This window comes from Pelodiscus sinensis, chromosome 3 (assembly GCF_052426305.1).
Source record: "Pelodiscus sinensis isolate ZL-2025 chromosome 3, ASM5242630v1, whole genome shotgun sequence".
Taxonomy (NCBI): domain Eukaryota; kingdom Metazoa; phylum Chordata; order Testudines; family Trionychidae; genus Pelodiscus; species Pelodiscus sinensis.
This window is the reverse complement of record NC_143054.1, coordinates 146235275-146251237: the sequence shown is the minus strand read 5'-3', so window position 1 is coordinate 146251237 and position 15963 is coordinate 146235275. Positions and strand designations below refer to the sequence as shown.

The 15963-nt window shown below is 45.5% G+C and overlaps 1 protein-coding gene across 5 annotated transcripts in view; it reads right to left on the bottom strand.

Moving 5' to 3' along the window:
* DAAM2 (dishevelled associated activator of morphogenesis 2) overlaps positions 1 to 15963 on the bottom strand; it is a 371485-nt gene that overhangs the window by 96201 nt on the left and 259321 nt on the right. For all 5 annotated transcript variants that reach the window (XM_089777421.1, XM_075925085.2, XM_006131756.5 and 2 more), the window contains 2 exons: positions 9869 to 10202; positions 569 to 679 (listed from right to left, as the gene is read on the bottom strand). In XM_089777421.1, coding sequence (XP_089633547.1) covers positions 569 to 679; positions 9869 to 10202 — 445 coding nt within the window. The remainder of the gene's footprint in view (positions 1 to 568; positions 680 to 9868; positions 10203 to 15963) is intronic.

The following is a 15963-nucleotide window of genomic DNA, read 5'->3' as shown; positions in this document are numbered from 1 at the left end:
ACAAAAAGGTGCTCCACAAATTCTTCAGCAGAGGACAGAGGAAGAGCAAAGCAATCAGCATTTGTTCTATGAGCCAAGATCAGGTCACTTCGATGTCAGGGTCACAAGTGAAAAGGATTTTGGAGGCTTCATTCAAATTCCATGTATGCTCCTCACAGGGTCCCCACATGTGTGGGGGAGGGGAAGTGTACACTCTGCTGGAGCCTGGCCCAGACTGCAAATCATGGTATGTGTGTGCGACGGGGCCCATGTTTCAAGTTTGTACAGAGCCTGGAAAAATTATGTTCAACCCCGGGCTCCTCACAACCTCCCGCCCCCCCCACCCCCCCGCACTGGTATATTTGGAAGTCTCTGCACAGGAGGCAAGTTCAAGGGGGAGTCACAAGCAAAGAGTGAGAAAGAGGATGTAAGTTAGGATTGCTATGACCAGTCGAGCACCTTTTCCAAGAACTAAGTCCACTCGATAACACTGTGAAGACTTGCACATTGGTCTAATAGACCTTTCCAAAGCAAGTAACTCAGTAGCAACGGCTCTGCTGCAGATGGGATTTTCAGGGCAGTGACTCACCTCGCCCGCACCAGCATTCAGAACAGCATTGATAAAGGACATGATGGCTGTTTTGAGATTCACCTCGTCCCGATAGCGCCCCATGCTTCGGTCTAGCTCATTCAACAGTGTCTGAAACACAAGGGGGGAGCTGAGAGAGCCTAGAGCAGACGTTCATTGTTTCCCCTGCACAGCCCCCACATTGCCCTCTATCTATTCACAGCGAGCTGTACTCAGCCTGCCTTTGATGGGTCACATCGCTGCTTAAAATGCTTCGAGGAGGGGCTACATCTACCTGTCCACATTCATTACAATTTGGGGCACTCAGTGACAATAATAAAATACCCACTTGATTCTGAGAGAGAATTCCTGCAAAACCCCAATTTTCCATTAAAGTCCTTGCCAGTATGATCTATATGGCAGCTGTAAGAGACGATTGCCTACCCCAGATCTGCCAGTCAGTTTAGTTCTGCACTTGCTAGGCAGAATCTCCATGGTTAATGCATCTTGGCCCATTTATACAAGTGGCATCCAGATAATTTATCATTCTTTTCTTGAACCCTAGCACAGTGGGTTCTACCAGTGCCGAGAGGGAAGATAGAGCATCCCACAGTATTAAGTACCCTGAGGGGAGAAGAACCCCCAGAAGTGCATGTAGACCTTGGAGGGGGTTTAGTTTCCACTTGTTCCCATGGTTCTGTTAAGTTGACACATACAGCAGAGTTTTGCCTGAGTTGTTAAAAGCTTCTCCTGTGTATTTACATACAACAGGAAGGGATGGGGCTCCCCCCAAAACACTGGGAAGCCCGAGTTGGTGCTTCAGCCTCCCCCGCACTGCCCCACCACGGGGCTGGAACACACAAAGTCTACTAGCTTGGGCCCCCAACGCTCTGGTGCATGAGGGGAGCATGAGGAGTGTCTTTCTCCCTCTCAGTCAGGGGCCACTTCAGTGAAGGCTTTTTTGTTTCTCACTTGTGTGCAGCCCCCGACTGATTTTCCTGTGGGCAGTGGCCCCGACCCTGAAAAGGTTCCCTGCCCCTGCTTTAGAGCTTAACAGTGAGTGGCACAGCTAATGTGGAAGTGGAGTTAAACCCAGATACCTGCTTTGATGTCCCCCCCCCATCACAAAACAAGCTACAGCAGCATTTGGCACTCAAATGGCTTTGAGCTAATCTTTATTAAATCTTGCCAGGTCACTGGCGATATCCCAGAGTACATCACTGTCACTCACAATGATCATGGAATCCAATATTTATGGTGTTAGAAAACAATTCTTTCTGGGATATCACCAGTGGGCTTAGGAGCACTGACAGATGTTATTGTGGGGTAGAAAAGAATTAAAAACAAATACAATAGTTAACGTGTTTTGGTGCCAAGCCTGGTTAGGCTCAACTCATGAATAGAGGTGGAGCCGGATCCTCATTTGGTGTAAACAAGGGATGTCAATGTGTAAACAATTACATAATCAATAAGCCTGGGCTTATTGTCAACTACACACATTCCTTCCCCCACCCCCTCTACTGCCTCTGCATCATAGGCAGCAGCGTAGCGTGGCAGGCGGGAGTTGGTCTGTGTAAGAAGCCAGGTTTTTTTTTTTTAAGTTTGATACAGAGGCAGCAGTACTGGGTGGCAGGAGGCTCCCCAGGAGTTGGACCAGTAGGGCCTCAAATAGTTTTGTAACTGCTAAAATGTGATGCAGTTACATGATTATACAATTGCATGCTACCAGACATGCCTAGTGCAAACTGTTGTAACTACACTCATTTCAATGGAGTTACAATAGTTTGGGTCCTGACCGTCGTTTGGATTCTGATCCTAGCTCCACTGGTATAAAACAGGAGTAATATCTCTTAAATTAAAAGAGTTACACCATAGAGTTATAGCAACTTAACCAAAATAAGCAATTGGCCCAAAGTGCAAGCTTTCCTTTTGTAATCTCCCTACTACTTTTTCATTTCCTGGTGTGTCTCTGTGTTGTACTATAGTAGGCATTCTGGGTAGTAACATTCTTGCCCGGGAGGACAGAGATGACTTAAGACTGAGCATCAACCTGTACCAAGGAGAATACAACGTTCTTTGGTTCAGAATTAAATGTGTCGTCTCCATACACTCATCCACCTCCCGTAGGCATGTGCAAGTTAGAAATGATCATTTTTCCAATCTGAAGCTATCAGTGAGTTATATAGAGGCTGAAGACAGCTGCCAATAAATAAAACTGACTCTCACTTCCTTGTTCCTGGGGGGAGGGGGAGTAAAAGCGAGGAAAAAGGAAAATCATTAAGGAATTCCACCAAGAAAAGACAAGAAACAGTGAGAAGGGAAAATAAAACTAACCATTCTCTGGGAGAAAATGGTTCCAACAACAGCTGTCTCACATTTACTCATTGACTCCTTGAGAGAGGTTGCCAAAGAAGATCCAAAAGAGAGAGAGAGACACACACACTGACATTCATTGCTACTGCTATTGGGAAAATGATAAATACAAACCCAATGAGCAGCTGTGATGGAGAATGGGGATTTCAAGAAGAATAGGGGTCAGTTGGTAACAAGAGGGGCAAAGGGGAAAAGGATATGGTGTACCATTGCTGTCAAGATGGGAGAACTGCACTGTTACCATTGTGGAGTGGGAAAGAAAGGCCACTTTCAGAGTCACTAAAAACATAGTTCATGGTCTTCATTATTAGTGATGAATGCTGTTTGTTCTTACAAAGAAGCCATAAAAAGTCATGAGTGAGGGACTAACTGGCTCAGAGAACTGGTAACGGCATATGGAGCTTTTCACCTCTATGTCCCATGGGTTCAAATCTAACTTGAGTTAGTGTTGGCCAAAAAGTTGTAATCATCTGATGCCTCGTGTGAAATGAATTGTCAGATCTCAGTCCAGTCCCAGGAGCACAGGTTTTCACATGATGCAACATGCCATCCAAAGGGGCACCCTTCTTGGCAGTTTCAGCAGAGAATCTGACAAAGTGACTAGAACCATAGAACACTAGAAATGGAAGGGACCTTGAGAGGTCATCGAGTCCAGTCCCTGCTCTCACTGCAGGACCCAGCACTATTCCTGACAGGTGTCTGTCTAACCTGCTCTTAAATATCTCCAGAGATGGAGATTCCACAACCTTCCTGGGCAACTTATTCCAGTGTTTAACCACCCTGACAGCTAGGAACTTTTTCCTAATGTCCAACCTAAACTTCCCTTGCTGCAGTTTAAGCCCATAGCAGATAGGACAAGAAGCAGAGGCCAAGGAGAACAATTCCCCCTCCCCCGCCCTCCTCCCTATGACACCCTTTTAGATACCTGAAAACTGCTGTCATGTCCCCTCTCAGTCTTCTCTTTTCTAAAGCCCAGTTCTTTCAGTCTTCTCTCATAGGAAGAGTTTCTCAAAGTAGTCCATGGATCCACACTGAGGGTACGTCTGCACTGCGGCACTATTTCGGGATATTTCTGGATATCAAAATAGCTATTCTGTGTCTTGACAGCACGCCCGTTATTTTGAAATATCTTTCGAAATAACAGGTGCGCTATTCCGATGCCCCTGTAAACCTTCTTCCATGAGGATTAAGGGACATTTTGGAACAGAGGTTTATTTCGAAATTTGCTGCTGTAACCAAATCATGAAATAAGCTATTTCGAAATACACTCAAAATAAGCTACACAATTTGCACTATGCAAATTGTGTAGCTTATTTTGAGCTAAGAGTGCTGTGTAGACACACCCTGAGAAAATTGCTAACTGGCCGATGGTTTGTTTATTTATCTACTCTGCAGCCATGGAGCCTCATGGCTCCCATTGGCTCTGGTTCACTGTTTAAAGCCAAGGGGAGCCGCAGGAAGCAGCGGCCCAGCCCACACCACTTTCCATAGCTCCCCTTCGCTGCAAACAGCGAACTGGAGCCAGTGGGAGCCATGAGGATCCGTGGCTATGGAGCTGATACACAAACCGGAGAGGCCAATGAGAAGGTTTTTCAGAATGGATCTGTGAACCACTTTGAGAAACACTGCTCATTGCTCATGTTCTCTAGATAGACCTTTAATCACTTTTGTTGTTCTTCTCTGGACCTTTTCCAATTTCTCCACATCTTTCTTGAAATTGTATCCCAGAACTGGACACAATACTCCAACTGAAGCCTAATCAGCGCAGAGCAGAGCGGAAGAATGACATCTTGTGTCTTGCTCACAACACTCCTGTTAATAGCCAATGAAGCCAGAGTTCCTCACTCATCCTTTCACAGGCTGGTCCCAGCTAGTGAGGGTTGAAACACAGTAACGAAGCTGCATAGCTGCTGTCTCTGTTCCCATCTACTGGTGTCAGTCCAGCAGCTTTCACCAGCACAAAATTCAACTCTAAAGCAAAAGTCCAGACTTTTAGCACTTCTTCATCTTTAAGTTACTGTGCAAGACACAGCAGTGAGTCCTTTTCTAAAAGATGTGCTCTGGTTCAAGCTAAAGATGTAAAGGAGTGGGTATCTGGCTAATTTGTATTGACTATACAATTAGTCAATAAGGGGAGGCGCTATTCAGAGCTGCAGCTGGGGTAGCTCCTGGAGCCGGCGCGAGCCAGGATTGAGCAGTCCCAGCTCGCACCGACTCTGGGACTGCTGCAGCTCTGCCTTTTAAATGTAGTAAGAGCCTAGATCAATGACAAAGATTAAGCTCAGGCCAGGTTCCAAAGAAGACCTATTTTCCACTTTCTATCAACCCAAAAGTCTCACATATGCCAGCTTCTAAGCCTGATATCCTGAAATCACCTTCCTCTTTGGCTCATCTGCTGTCTCCTTAAACAGCGTATTGTATCATCATCTATATGGAAACAGAGCAGAGCCTTTTGGGAGGTCCCAGACATTCTTTTCATGAGGCCAATCAACAATTTCATTTTTTTGTCATGAAGAACAATGGAGCCAGAGAAATTTATTTCCATGCTGCATGTTCAAAATATGATTCTCCTGTTCCTTCTGTATAGTGTTTGCTTTTGATTAACCTTCAATGCTCAGGAAGAATTTTAATTGATTACTTGTGTTGATGCCAGATCGGGGTGTTGTGAGTCAGCGTGGCCTCCCACTGATGCAGATAAGGACACTCCCTCAAGAACCCCTTGGTGGGTGATGCCAGAACCACCCAGCCCCGACCACAGGAATCAGGAAGGCAGGGCTGGAGGTATAAAAAGAGGAGCTCCAAACTTAGTTGGAGCTTGGCTGCCAAGCAGGCCAGAGGCTCTACCTCAGCCCCAGAGGAGAAAGGCTTTGCCATGCTGCTCTCAGAGGCTGCTGCCGGGCCCTGAGAACTGGACCAGGCTGCCACGGCTGCTGCCGGGCCATGATAACTGGACCAGGCTGCGGAGGCTGCTGCCCAGGCTTGCCGATTCATCCGGACCCCCAGGACCCTTGCCAGGCCCAGACAAGTTGGCAGGTATAAGAGGCAAGGGAAGGTCTTCCCAAACTGCCTAACTGGCCCTGCCCATACTCTGCTCCCAGACTCTGCATTCAGCATGGCTTTAACAGTCTCTTGGCATTGCCTGGGCTTCAGCCCTGCCAAGGCTGGGGCCATGTACTAACAGTCCTCCCCAGCTGGGGAGGCGGGGGCCAGGTATTGACCGTGCTCCAGGGACAAGAGAGGGTGTCCCTTCCCCATGATTCGGGAAAGACTGGGTCTGTCAGGCTCTCCATGGCGGGGGGGGGGGGGAGAAGGGAGGGGCGTGGGGGACAGGGATGGGGTCTTGGGTGCCAGGGGAGGGGCTGGGGATTTGTCTCTCTCTCCCGGTCCTAGGTTCACACACCACCCATGAGCAGGAAGCTCTAAACCCTTCAGAGAACTTTTGCACTGAGAGGTGTTATGAAATGCTCATGTGATGGGAGACATTTCCCACCAGTTATCCTTGGAAGCTAAAGGAGCTGTAAAGCATCTGCAAAATCTTGGTTCTAAAGCTGCAGACCAAGACACAGAATGAAGAGCTGCTCAGAAAGGACATTGTCATTGTTTTCTTGTATTAAATCCAGACTCAGACCTCTATTATCTCCCAGCCACATACAGTAAAAGGCACAAGCTGGCTTGCGTAGTACGTCCTTGGGCTCAGCCACCTCACCCCCTTCGTGAAAGTTCCAGATCTCCCAGTAAAGCAGAGACAAGCAGATCCTTCTTCCTAAGCCCAGCTGTCAAGGGACTGGCAAGACCAATGCCAGCATTAGAGGGTAATAGTGGATCACACCTGATAGATGATCTATGAAGCTTTATGTCACAGGCATTAACTGAGAACCTTAGAATGTGACACTAGCTTCCTTCTTTGCCTTTCACTGAGCATTGACCACATTCACTTGCTGTCACCACTGATCCATTGTGAAGCACAAATGAGTGGAGGGTGGCAGGAGCTGTAGAAGTCACCAGTGTCAAGATAAGAACTGCTTGGGTTCAATCTGGTGGAGAAAGCGCGGAGGAAAATGCCATTCCAGCTTTCAGACACAGACTTTCCAAAACTAGTAAGCAGGAGCGTATCCCTGCTGTTCATCCTATTTTTTTTTAAAGAGGAAGCAAACACTTATATTTTTCCCTAATGCAAAAACATCTGACAAGGGCAATTATTTGTGCATTCCATTCATTCCTGGATGAGATAGTAAGTAAGTTTCCCCAGGCTCACAAAAGCTTCTGTGAATCATTCAATGTGACGTCTCAAAGGCCCAGCTATACAAGATGAGATGTGTTACCACACACTGACCCAGCAATGATTTATCATCAATTGGAGAAAAATTTAAAAAAGATACACAGAGGAGGCACTTGAGTTGACTTGGGTTTGTTACGACATATGGGTTTATTCAGCAGATCAACTCAGTCAAGATGGGAAAAAGAATTAAAAATCGATTGAAAGTTGCCAGGACTAAGCATGCGAGGTCACCCCAAAGCGCCTACAATGTAAACAATCTCAGGCTTGCTCATCTAGGCTAATTACCAGAAAACTGGCAAGATTTAAGGTTGTCTGCTCTTTTTGTTGTCCGTACTGGGACCAATCCTATTCAATATATTCATAAATGATCTAGAAAAAGAGGCAAACAGTGAGGTGGCAAAATTTGCAGATGATATTAAACTGTACAAGATAGTTAAGACCAAAGCAGACTGCAAAGAGCTTCAAAAGATCTCACCAAACTAGGTGACTGGACAACAAAATGGCAAATGAATTTTAATGTTGATAAATGCAAAGTAATGCACATTGGAAAAATAATCTCACCTATATGTATAAAATGATGGGGATTAGATTAGCTATTACCATTCAAGAGACAGATCTTGGAGTCATTGTGAATATTTTTCTGAAAACATCTACTCAGAGCGGCAGTCAAAAAAGCAAATAGAATGTTAAGAATAATTAAAAAAGGGATAGAGAATAAGACATAGAATATGCCGCTGTATAAATCCATGGTATATCTTGAATACTGTGTACAGATGTGCTTGCCTCATCTAAAAAAAAGAGATCTTAACATTGGAAAAAGTTCAGGAAAGGGCAACAAAAATGATTAGGGGTTTGGAATGGCTTCCATTTGAGGAGAGATTAAGAAGACTGACTTTTCGGCTTAGAAAAGAGGAGGCTAAGGGGGGATATGATAGAAGTCTATAAAATCATGACTGGTTTGGAAAAAGTGAATAAGGAAGTTATTTAATTGTTCTCATAATAGAAGAACTAGGGCTCACCAAATTAAATGAATAGATAGCAGGTTTAAAACAAGAAAAAGGAAGTATGTCGTCATACGATGCACCGTCAACCTATGGAACTCCTTGCCAGAGGATGTTGCAAAGGCCAGCACTTTAACAGGGTTCTAAAAAAAAGCTACATAAATTCATGGAGGTTAGGTTCATCAATGGCCAGGGCTTGACGAACAGCGGCAAAAACCGCTCGCCAGTCCCATACTGAGCATGAGCAAGAGCCGCATTGCGCATGTGCACGCTGCGAATGAACAGGGCACACAGCTGAAATCTACTTGCCACGGGCAAGTAGATTGTATTGTTTGTCGAGCCCTATCAATGGCTATTAGCCAAGATGGGCAGAGATAGTGTCCCTAGTCTCTGTTTGTCAGAGTCTGGGAATGGGTGACATGAGTGGGATTGCTTGATGGCCACTTTTGGAAGACAGGATATTGGGCTGGATGGACCTTTGGCCTGACCAATATGACCATTCTTATGTTCTTATGTTTTCATACATTCAGACCACAGCATACTAGCCATCATACTCTCTCCATATTTGGCTTCTATTCCCCAGCTCCCTCCTCTGTATCAGCAATTCCCTAACTCTTACTGGTACATTAATCTTATGTGGCAGAGCCACATAAGGGAAATAGAACTAGGTCTCTTGAATCCTTGTTGTGTATCCAGATACAAAACCAGCTGTACTCCCTGAGTCTCTGTACTAGGATCCCTTGAAGAAAAAGGATGACGTGAGCAGTTGTCAGTGACCAGCGACAATTTCCCACTCCGCTGTGAATGCTGCAACCTTCCATAGAACTTGAACTATGTTTATCACCTCAGTTGTACAGCAGCTCAAGATCCACTGAAGCTTGGAGTGCAACAACTGATTGGGAGGCAGGGAATATGGCTGATGTACACAAGATCTGAGGGCCTAATTGTATCTCCTCCTCAGAGTAGTCAGGCAAAATCCAATTGAAACTTCACCCCTGGAAAGAATATCGGATTGTACTGTAAGAATGGTACAGTGCCACTCTGTTGAGAAACCACTGCTCAACAGCGCAGCTCATGAGGTCTGTCTCATCAAGATGGCTGTTTCATTAGGAAGAGGCAGGTCATAGCAACAGTTTATGATCCCCACAATCAAAACCCACCAACCAGAAACTCAGTGATCTGCCTTTCTAAGCTTTTCCTCTATACTTCGGAAATATCTGTGTTAACTGTGGGGCTTATTAATGGCTTTTGCTGCAGGTAATTTACTCCATACTTTCTGCATTATGGTAGCACTGACTTGAAAAGCATCACAGAAGCTACTGGGGCTACCTGCCCTAAATAGCAAGTAAAGGGAGCCCAACAGATACCATTGATCTAGGTTAGCGTGCAAGAATACTGAAAGCCTTTCATTAGTACAACAAAATACAATTGTAAGGTAAAGCACAGTATCTTATATCAGCACTGATGGCAGTGACCGGCTGTAGAATAAGTGTAATAAATAATCTGTGTGGGGAGTTGACACTTCTTTGGTTAATCCAAAATCCAGGTGAGAAAAATGGTCTTTATACCTCAGATAACGTTATACGCAAGTATAATGTGTATGTAAGTGCAAACCACCCTTTTCAAAGATGTGCTGTGCTGGGAATTGTTGGCTGAGCATGTTTATACCTGAAATCTTGTTCTCTCTGCAGCATAGACCTGGTAGTGAAGCATGGCCTGTAGGACCTTCTTATGGCCATCTGGCACCAGGCAGACAGCCCCAAGGATCTCTAGCACAGCGATCTTGGTCTTGATGTTCTCAGTCCGTAAGCTCTGGGAGATGATATTGATACTTTCTGGATGGGCCAGGACATGTGCCCGTCCCTGGGAGTTGTTCATTAGTGCCTTGATACACCCTATAACGGATGTGTGTATGCGGCTCTCTGAGGTCTCATAGTCCATGCTCTTCAGGAAATTCAACAAACAGGTCAAGCCATCTAGTTCAATAAACCTGGTCACAAACCTGAAGGGAAAGGGAGGAAAACTGAATTGAGGCAAATTGTACAGCAGGCATCAAATTAATAGAATATGAAACTATGATGCTAAGAACAGAGGAGTTTGTAGCCTGAAGAACTCCAGAGCACATCACAAAATCAGATGGTCAGTCTTGTTGTCATGATCATTTTCAAACTTAGGTAATTACATTTCATCTGCTCAGAATCCCAACCTTTTTCCCCACCCTATGTGCTTGAACAGTGTTACTGTACAACAACTACCATGTTCAACTCCAGCGGTTGCTGCCTTTCAATGTTTAGTGAAAAGATTCCTATATACTGGTAAATCTATAGGGCTCAGACCTACATCCTGGATCAGGCAAAACTCTTAAATAGCTTGTGTGATCTCTGCTGCCAGGACGAGTGGTTAAGGAGGGAGCTAACCAGTGACAACCTTGAATATTACAAGAGTATGGCATGAGGACACAAAGGCCATGTCTAGACTACAAGCCTCTTTTGAAAGAGACTTTTTAAAAAGCAGTAGCGGCCCATCAATACAGGCGACCTAGGCGATTGCCTAGGGTGCCAAGATAAATGGCTATTGAGGGCTTTGGAGGCGGGGGCGTCGATCATGTGTTTTGCCTAGGGCGCCAGTTGCTTGCAGCTCATCTAAGGCTGCTCCTGTTCAAAAGAATATTTCAAAAAAGCCTCTTTTGAAAAAGAGCATCTAGACTACAACCAATACTTTTGAAAAAGAAAGCCACTTTTTTGAAAGAGAGCACCCAGACAGTCTGGATGCTCTCTTTCGAAAAAGCACAGTTTGCATTACATAGCGCCTTTTTTCGAAAGAGCACTTTTGAAAAAAGACGTTATTCCTCGTAAAATGAGGTTTTCCGCAGTCGAAAAAACTACCGCGTTCTTTCGATTTACTTTTGAAAGAACATGGCAGCAGTCTAAATGCAGGGGAAGTTTTTTCGAAAAAAGGCCACTTTTTTCGAAAAAACCCTGTAGTCTAGACACATCCAAATAGACTAGCTATGTAGATAATGGATTTTGCAGAAAGAAGAGCATGGAATAAAGCTGTATTGGAACACATTTTGGGTGACTTTTCAAGTCACTAGGGCTGTATGTCTTACATTCATCATGAAACCAGGCAAAATATATCTGGTTTCAGATAAAGATTATACACCAGTCTGACTACATAAAACATGATGGGTCATGTGACCCATGGAATTAATCCACTGAAGTCAACTGAGTCCATTGAAGTCAGTGGAATAATACTAGGGACAAATTCACATTAGTTTTACTGTGAGTTTCCAGTTGGCTTAAGAGTTTGGGGTCTTATGCAAAATGAAGTGAATAGGATCCTCACCCAATTCCCTGTCCAACCTATGAACACAAAGGATCCAAATGTGTGTCTCATTGCTTTCTGTTCCCTTTTCTGTGCACAAGAACATTCCCGAGCCTCAGTTACGTATTGATATACAATGCACAACAGAAATATCCAGGTCACTCCTGTGGTTGGTACTCCACTCTATCACACAGGAATTTTCATGGACTACCTGAAAGTTGTGCCGGCTATACTAGAAAGCTTGTCACCCAGCAGCTTATTTGGATCAACGGTTCTGAGCAGAAACCAGACAAAACCTGGTTTCAGATGAGTTTTGCTCGGAGGTTTGTTCAAATTTGAAATTCAAAGCAAATTCAGAAGGGACCAAACACCCATGCACTAACAGTGAGAAAAGGAATTTCAAATTAACTCAGCTCAGCAAGTCTCAGAGGGGCAGCTGTATTAGTCTGTAACTTTAAAAACGAGTAGTCCCGTGGCACCTTAGAGACTAACAGAAATATATATAGTATCATGAGCTTTCATGGGCAAAACCCACTTCTTCAGATGAGCTTTAGTGGAAAAAAAAGGGGGGAAGCTCAGCTAAGCAAAACTGCCAAGTGCCACACTGTTCTGATCACAAATTACTTGTGTAATAGCCTAACTATCTATATGAACCATAGGAACAGAAGCCCCTCTCTCTCCAGGTAGAAAGACAGATTCACTCAGAGGGCACAAGGAAGCCAGTAAGACATTTAACATGCTTCTTTTGCTTTTTTAAGTGGTTGCAAGAAAACTAAAGGGCAATACAAAACCTGAGACTCATTTGATTGCTGCTCTTTTGGCTGAGACTGCAGTTTCAGCAGTCACTACCAAATGTGGTGATGCTGTGTCAGTCCAGGATGTGCCCACTGAGAACCAGACTGAGACCAAAATCATTTTGCCAAGACTAGCGGATGTCTGTGAAAAGATAACTCCAGTTGTGGCCCAGAAGGCCTGACATTTTCTCTGCTCCTGAGCCCAGTGGTTCTCAAAGTGCGGTGTGTGGACCACTAGTGGTTCACAGCCACCTTACAGGTGCTCTGTGACCCAAGCTCAGTCCCCACCCCTCAGGCAACAGGGAGCCCATGCCAACACTCCAGCCTCATGGTCATCTCTCGGAAGGCACGTGGCTGGTGGGAGGGAAGTGAGGAAAGCCCCGCCTTCCCCACCTGACCTGGCTCTCACAGAGAGGCAGAGCAAGCGGCTCTGTGTGCTGCCGCTCCCCCTCCTCTGCACCCTGCTGATGGAATGGCAGCGCACGGAGCCACTTTCTCTGCCTCTCGCCACAAACCAGGCCTAGTGGGGAAGAACAGGGCTTTCTTCACCTCCCTGCCCCCCACACTGAGCACCCTCGGAGTGGAAAGCCAGAGCTGCATGGCGACCGCGAGGCTGGAGCAGCAGCGCGGACTCGCAGCTGAATGCAAGAGAAGGGGGGCTGAGCTCCCCCTTTCACCCTGTTGGGGGCACAGCAGCAGCACAGTGACTTGTAGTCTGGAGGCTTCCCTGCTGCTCCCATTGGCTGGCCTGGTTTTTGGGTTTATGTCCTTTTGGGTTGGACATAAATTAGTATTTTACTTTATTTAAAATGAAGTTTGATAAATTAACATGAGAAAGTTAAAATGCTTAATCTGTTTTATAATTTAAATTAAACCATTCTTCCCAGCTGCAGCACTAGCAAAATGGCTCGGGCATAATTATGTAATTATCAGTGAGTTTCCATTAGCAACTGGTGCTCCACAGAAAGGTTTGCATTGTGCCAGGTGGCCATGGGCCAAAAAGTTTGAGAACCATTGCTCTAGCCTGAATGGGATGGTACAACATACCTTATATAGTCTCAGCTCTGAGTCGAACATGTCTACTTCAAATCTATTTATTTATTGTGACTCTTGCCAAGTTCCTCTGTGAATCAAAGGGCGTGAAAACTCATTACCAAAGCCCAGTGGCAAAAGCATTGCTGTCATCAAAGCTCCAGGACTAAGGGGTGGTTAAGACTGACACTGTCCTGAGGACACAGCATCCTCTAACAGTTCAAGAAAACCACTCAGAGCCTGATGGATCTAAGTTTCTGAATTCCATTTCCAGATGGAACACTGACTACTGGTGCAAGACACAGAAGTCACTGTGACCTTCCTGTACCTCTGCTAGCCCAGCTCTGAAGACCAAGTGACAAATCATTTTCAAAAGGCACAATGACATTCTCAATGAGTACAATTGGCAGAGCACAAATAGCAGAGAAATGCTGCTAGATTTCTAGGGTGAGGTCACTCCAACAGGAGCGTAGGTGCAGGAAAGAGATTAATGTCATGGACCTTGATTAATGACACAGTTTCAAACAATGTCAGGCTTTTCCTGTACCCTATCTGGTCCAGAAAGCAAAACACTAATCTCGGTTACTCAATAGGAAGTGAATAGAACTACCTCCCAATCACAGCTGACATCAGAAGTAGGAATAAAGCTATGGTTTTCATCTCCCCTTTTCAAAACACTCGGTGCCCTGTTACCAGGAAAAGCTATAAATTGTGTTCAGAGGGGTAGCTGTGTTAGTCTGTAATGGATAAAAACTTAAAAAACAGTGAATAGTCCTGCAGCACCATAAAGACTAACAAAAAATGCAGATGGTATCATGAGCTTTTGTGGGCAAAACCCACTTCTGATTAATGGAATTAAGGGGTCCAGGATGCGAATAAATAGCAGATAAAGAGAGGGAATGGGGAGGGAAAGAGAAGAGGGAAAAAAAGAAAAAAATATGGTCAATTAGAGCATCTATGCTAAATGAAGCTAACAGAGTGGGCTCTAAGTATTCAAAGTACCGAGTACTTGGCTTTTTATGTCATTAGGATGTGGAAAGTAGCAGCCCAGGTTAGGTCTTTGTTTAAACCTGTATTCAAGGTGTCAGACTTGTAAACGAAACCTAGTTCTGCAGCTTCTCTCTCCAGGTGACTTTTAACATTGCTTTGAAATTATATAGACACATTTAGATCCATTACTGAGTCCCCGAGCAAGTTGAAATGTTCCCCCATGGGTTTCTGGCAATTACTGTGATGGGGTGTGAAATAGGTGTGGTTAAAACCCTGTGGGTAGAGGAAGTCCTGCCCCTTCAGCCAGACTGGGCATGCTCCAAGTGCTGGAGCAGTATAAAAGACATCAGAACAGCTCAGTCTGGGCTGGTCACTGAAGGAGAAGGACCTTTGGCTGGAGCGCCTAGGGTGCACCAGCCAATGACCCAGAGGGAGATAGAGTTCCAGGAGACTGCTGTCACACAGCTCCCGAACAACCCCAGGGATAAGCATCTCCAGAGGGAATGGAAGACCCAGTCACTTCATGGGCGGTCATCCCACCAGCACCAGTAGGAAGTGACCCAGGAAAGGTGCTCGAGTGGCTTCTCCCACCCAGGTAAACTCAGTATGTTTCCGTTGGATTCCCCACTGAGGGAGTGGTGGACTGTTCCGCTGCTAACAGGGCCCTGGTTTGGGACCCGGTGGAGTAGGGTGGGCCCAGGTCCCCCTACGGGGCGATTAGCCCTCAAGCCCCCAAATTATTGACTTGAGTTACCAAGCTGTGCTGCCCTGCGTTTAAGGGCCCTACTCTATTGACTTGGGCTACCAAGCCTTGTGGCCCTGAGTTAAAGGCCATCCCATATTGACTTTGGCTACCCAGCTGTGCTACCTGAGTCAGGGGACACCTTTCTGATGCTAGCTGTTAGGCCATACCACCCTGGACCAAGAGTTGGGGTTCACAGACAATGAGACTGCTGACAATCAATGGCTGACTAGGTGGTATCTACACCCTCGTGTGACCTTCCCCAGCAGACGGGGTTTGCATACGATGTGACAGTTACAATTCTGAATATCTGATTTGTGTCCATTAATCCTTTGTAGTAGAGACTTTCCAGTTTGGCCAATATACAAGGCAGAGAGGCACTGCTGGCACTTGATGGTGTAGACTGCATTGGTGGATATGCAGTTATATAAGCCTCTGATATGGTGATTTGTGCGGTTAGGTCCTATGATGATGTCGTTTGTGTAGATGTGTGGGCAGAGTTGGCACTGGGACTGATTTCAGGGGTGGGTTCCTGGATGATTATGATGGAGATGTGCTCCATGGTTGCTGGAAAGAATTTGTTTGAGGTTAGGGGGTTGTCTATAGGCAAGGACTGGCCTGTCCCCCAAGGCCTGTAAGAGTGAAGGATCATTTCCCAGGACAGGTCGTAGATGGTTAATAATGCAGTAGAGGGGTTTAATTTGGGGGCTGTAGGTGACGACCAGTGGTGCTCTGTTTTCTTTGTTGAGCCTGTCTTGAAGAAATGCGAATGTTACCAGATCTCCAAAAGTTTGTGAATGGGTTTGCCGGTGCCTGGTATCAAAAAGGTTGGGAACCACTGGCTTAGTGCATCTGTGTACACATAGGTGCACACATGTATA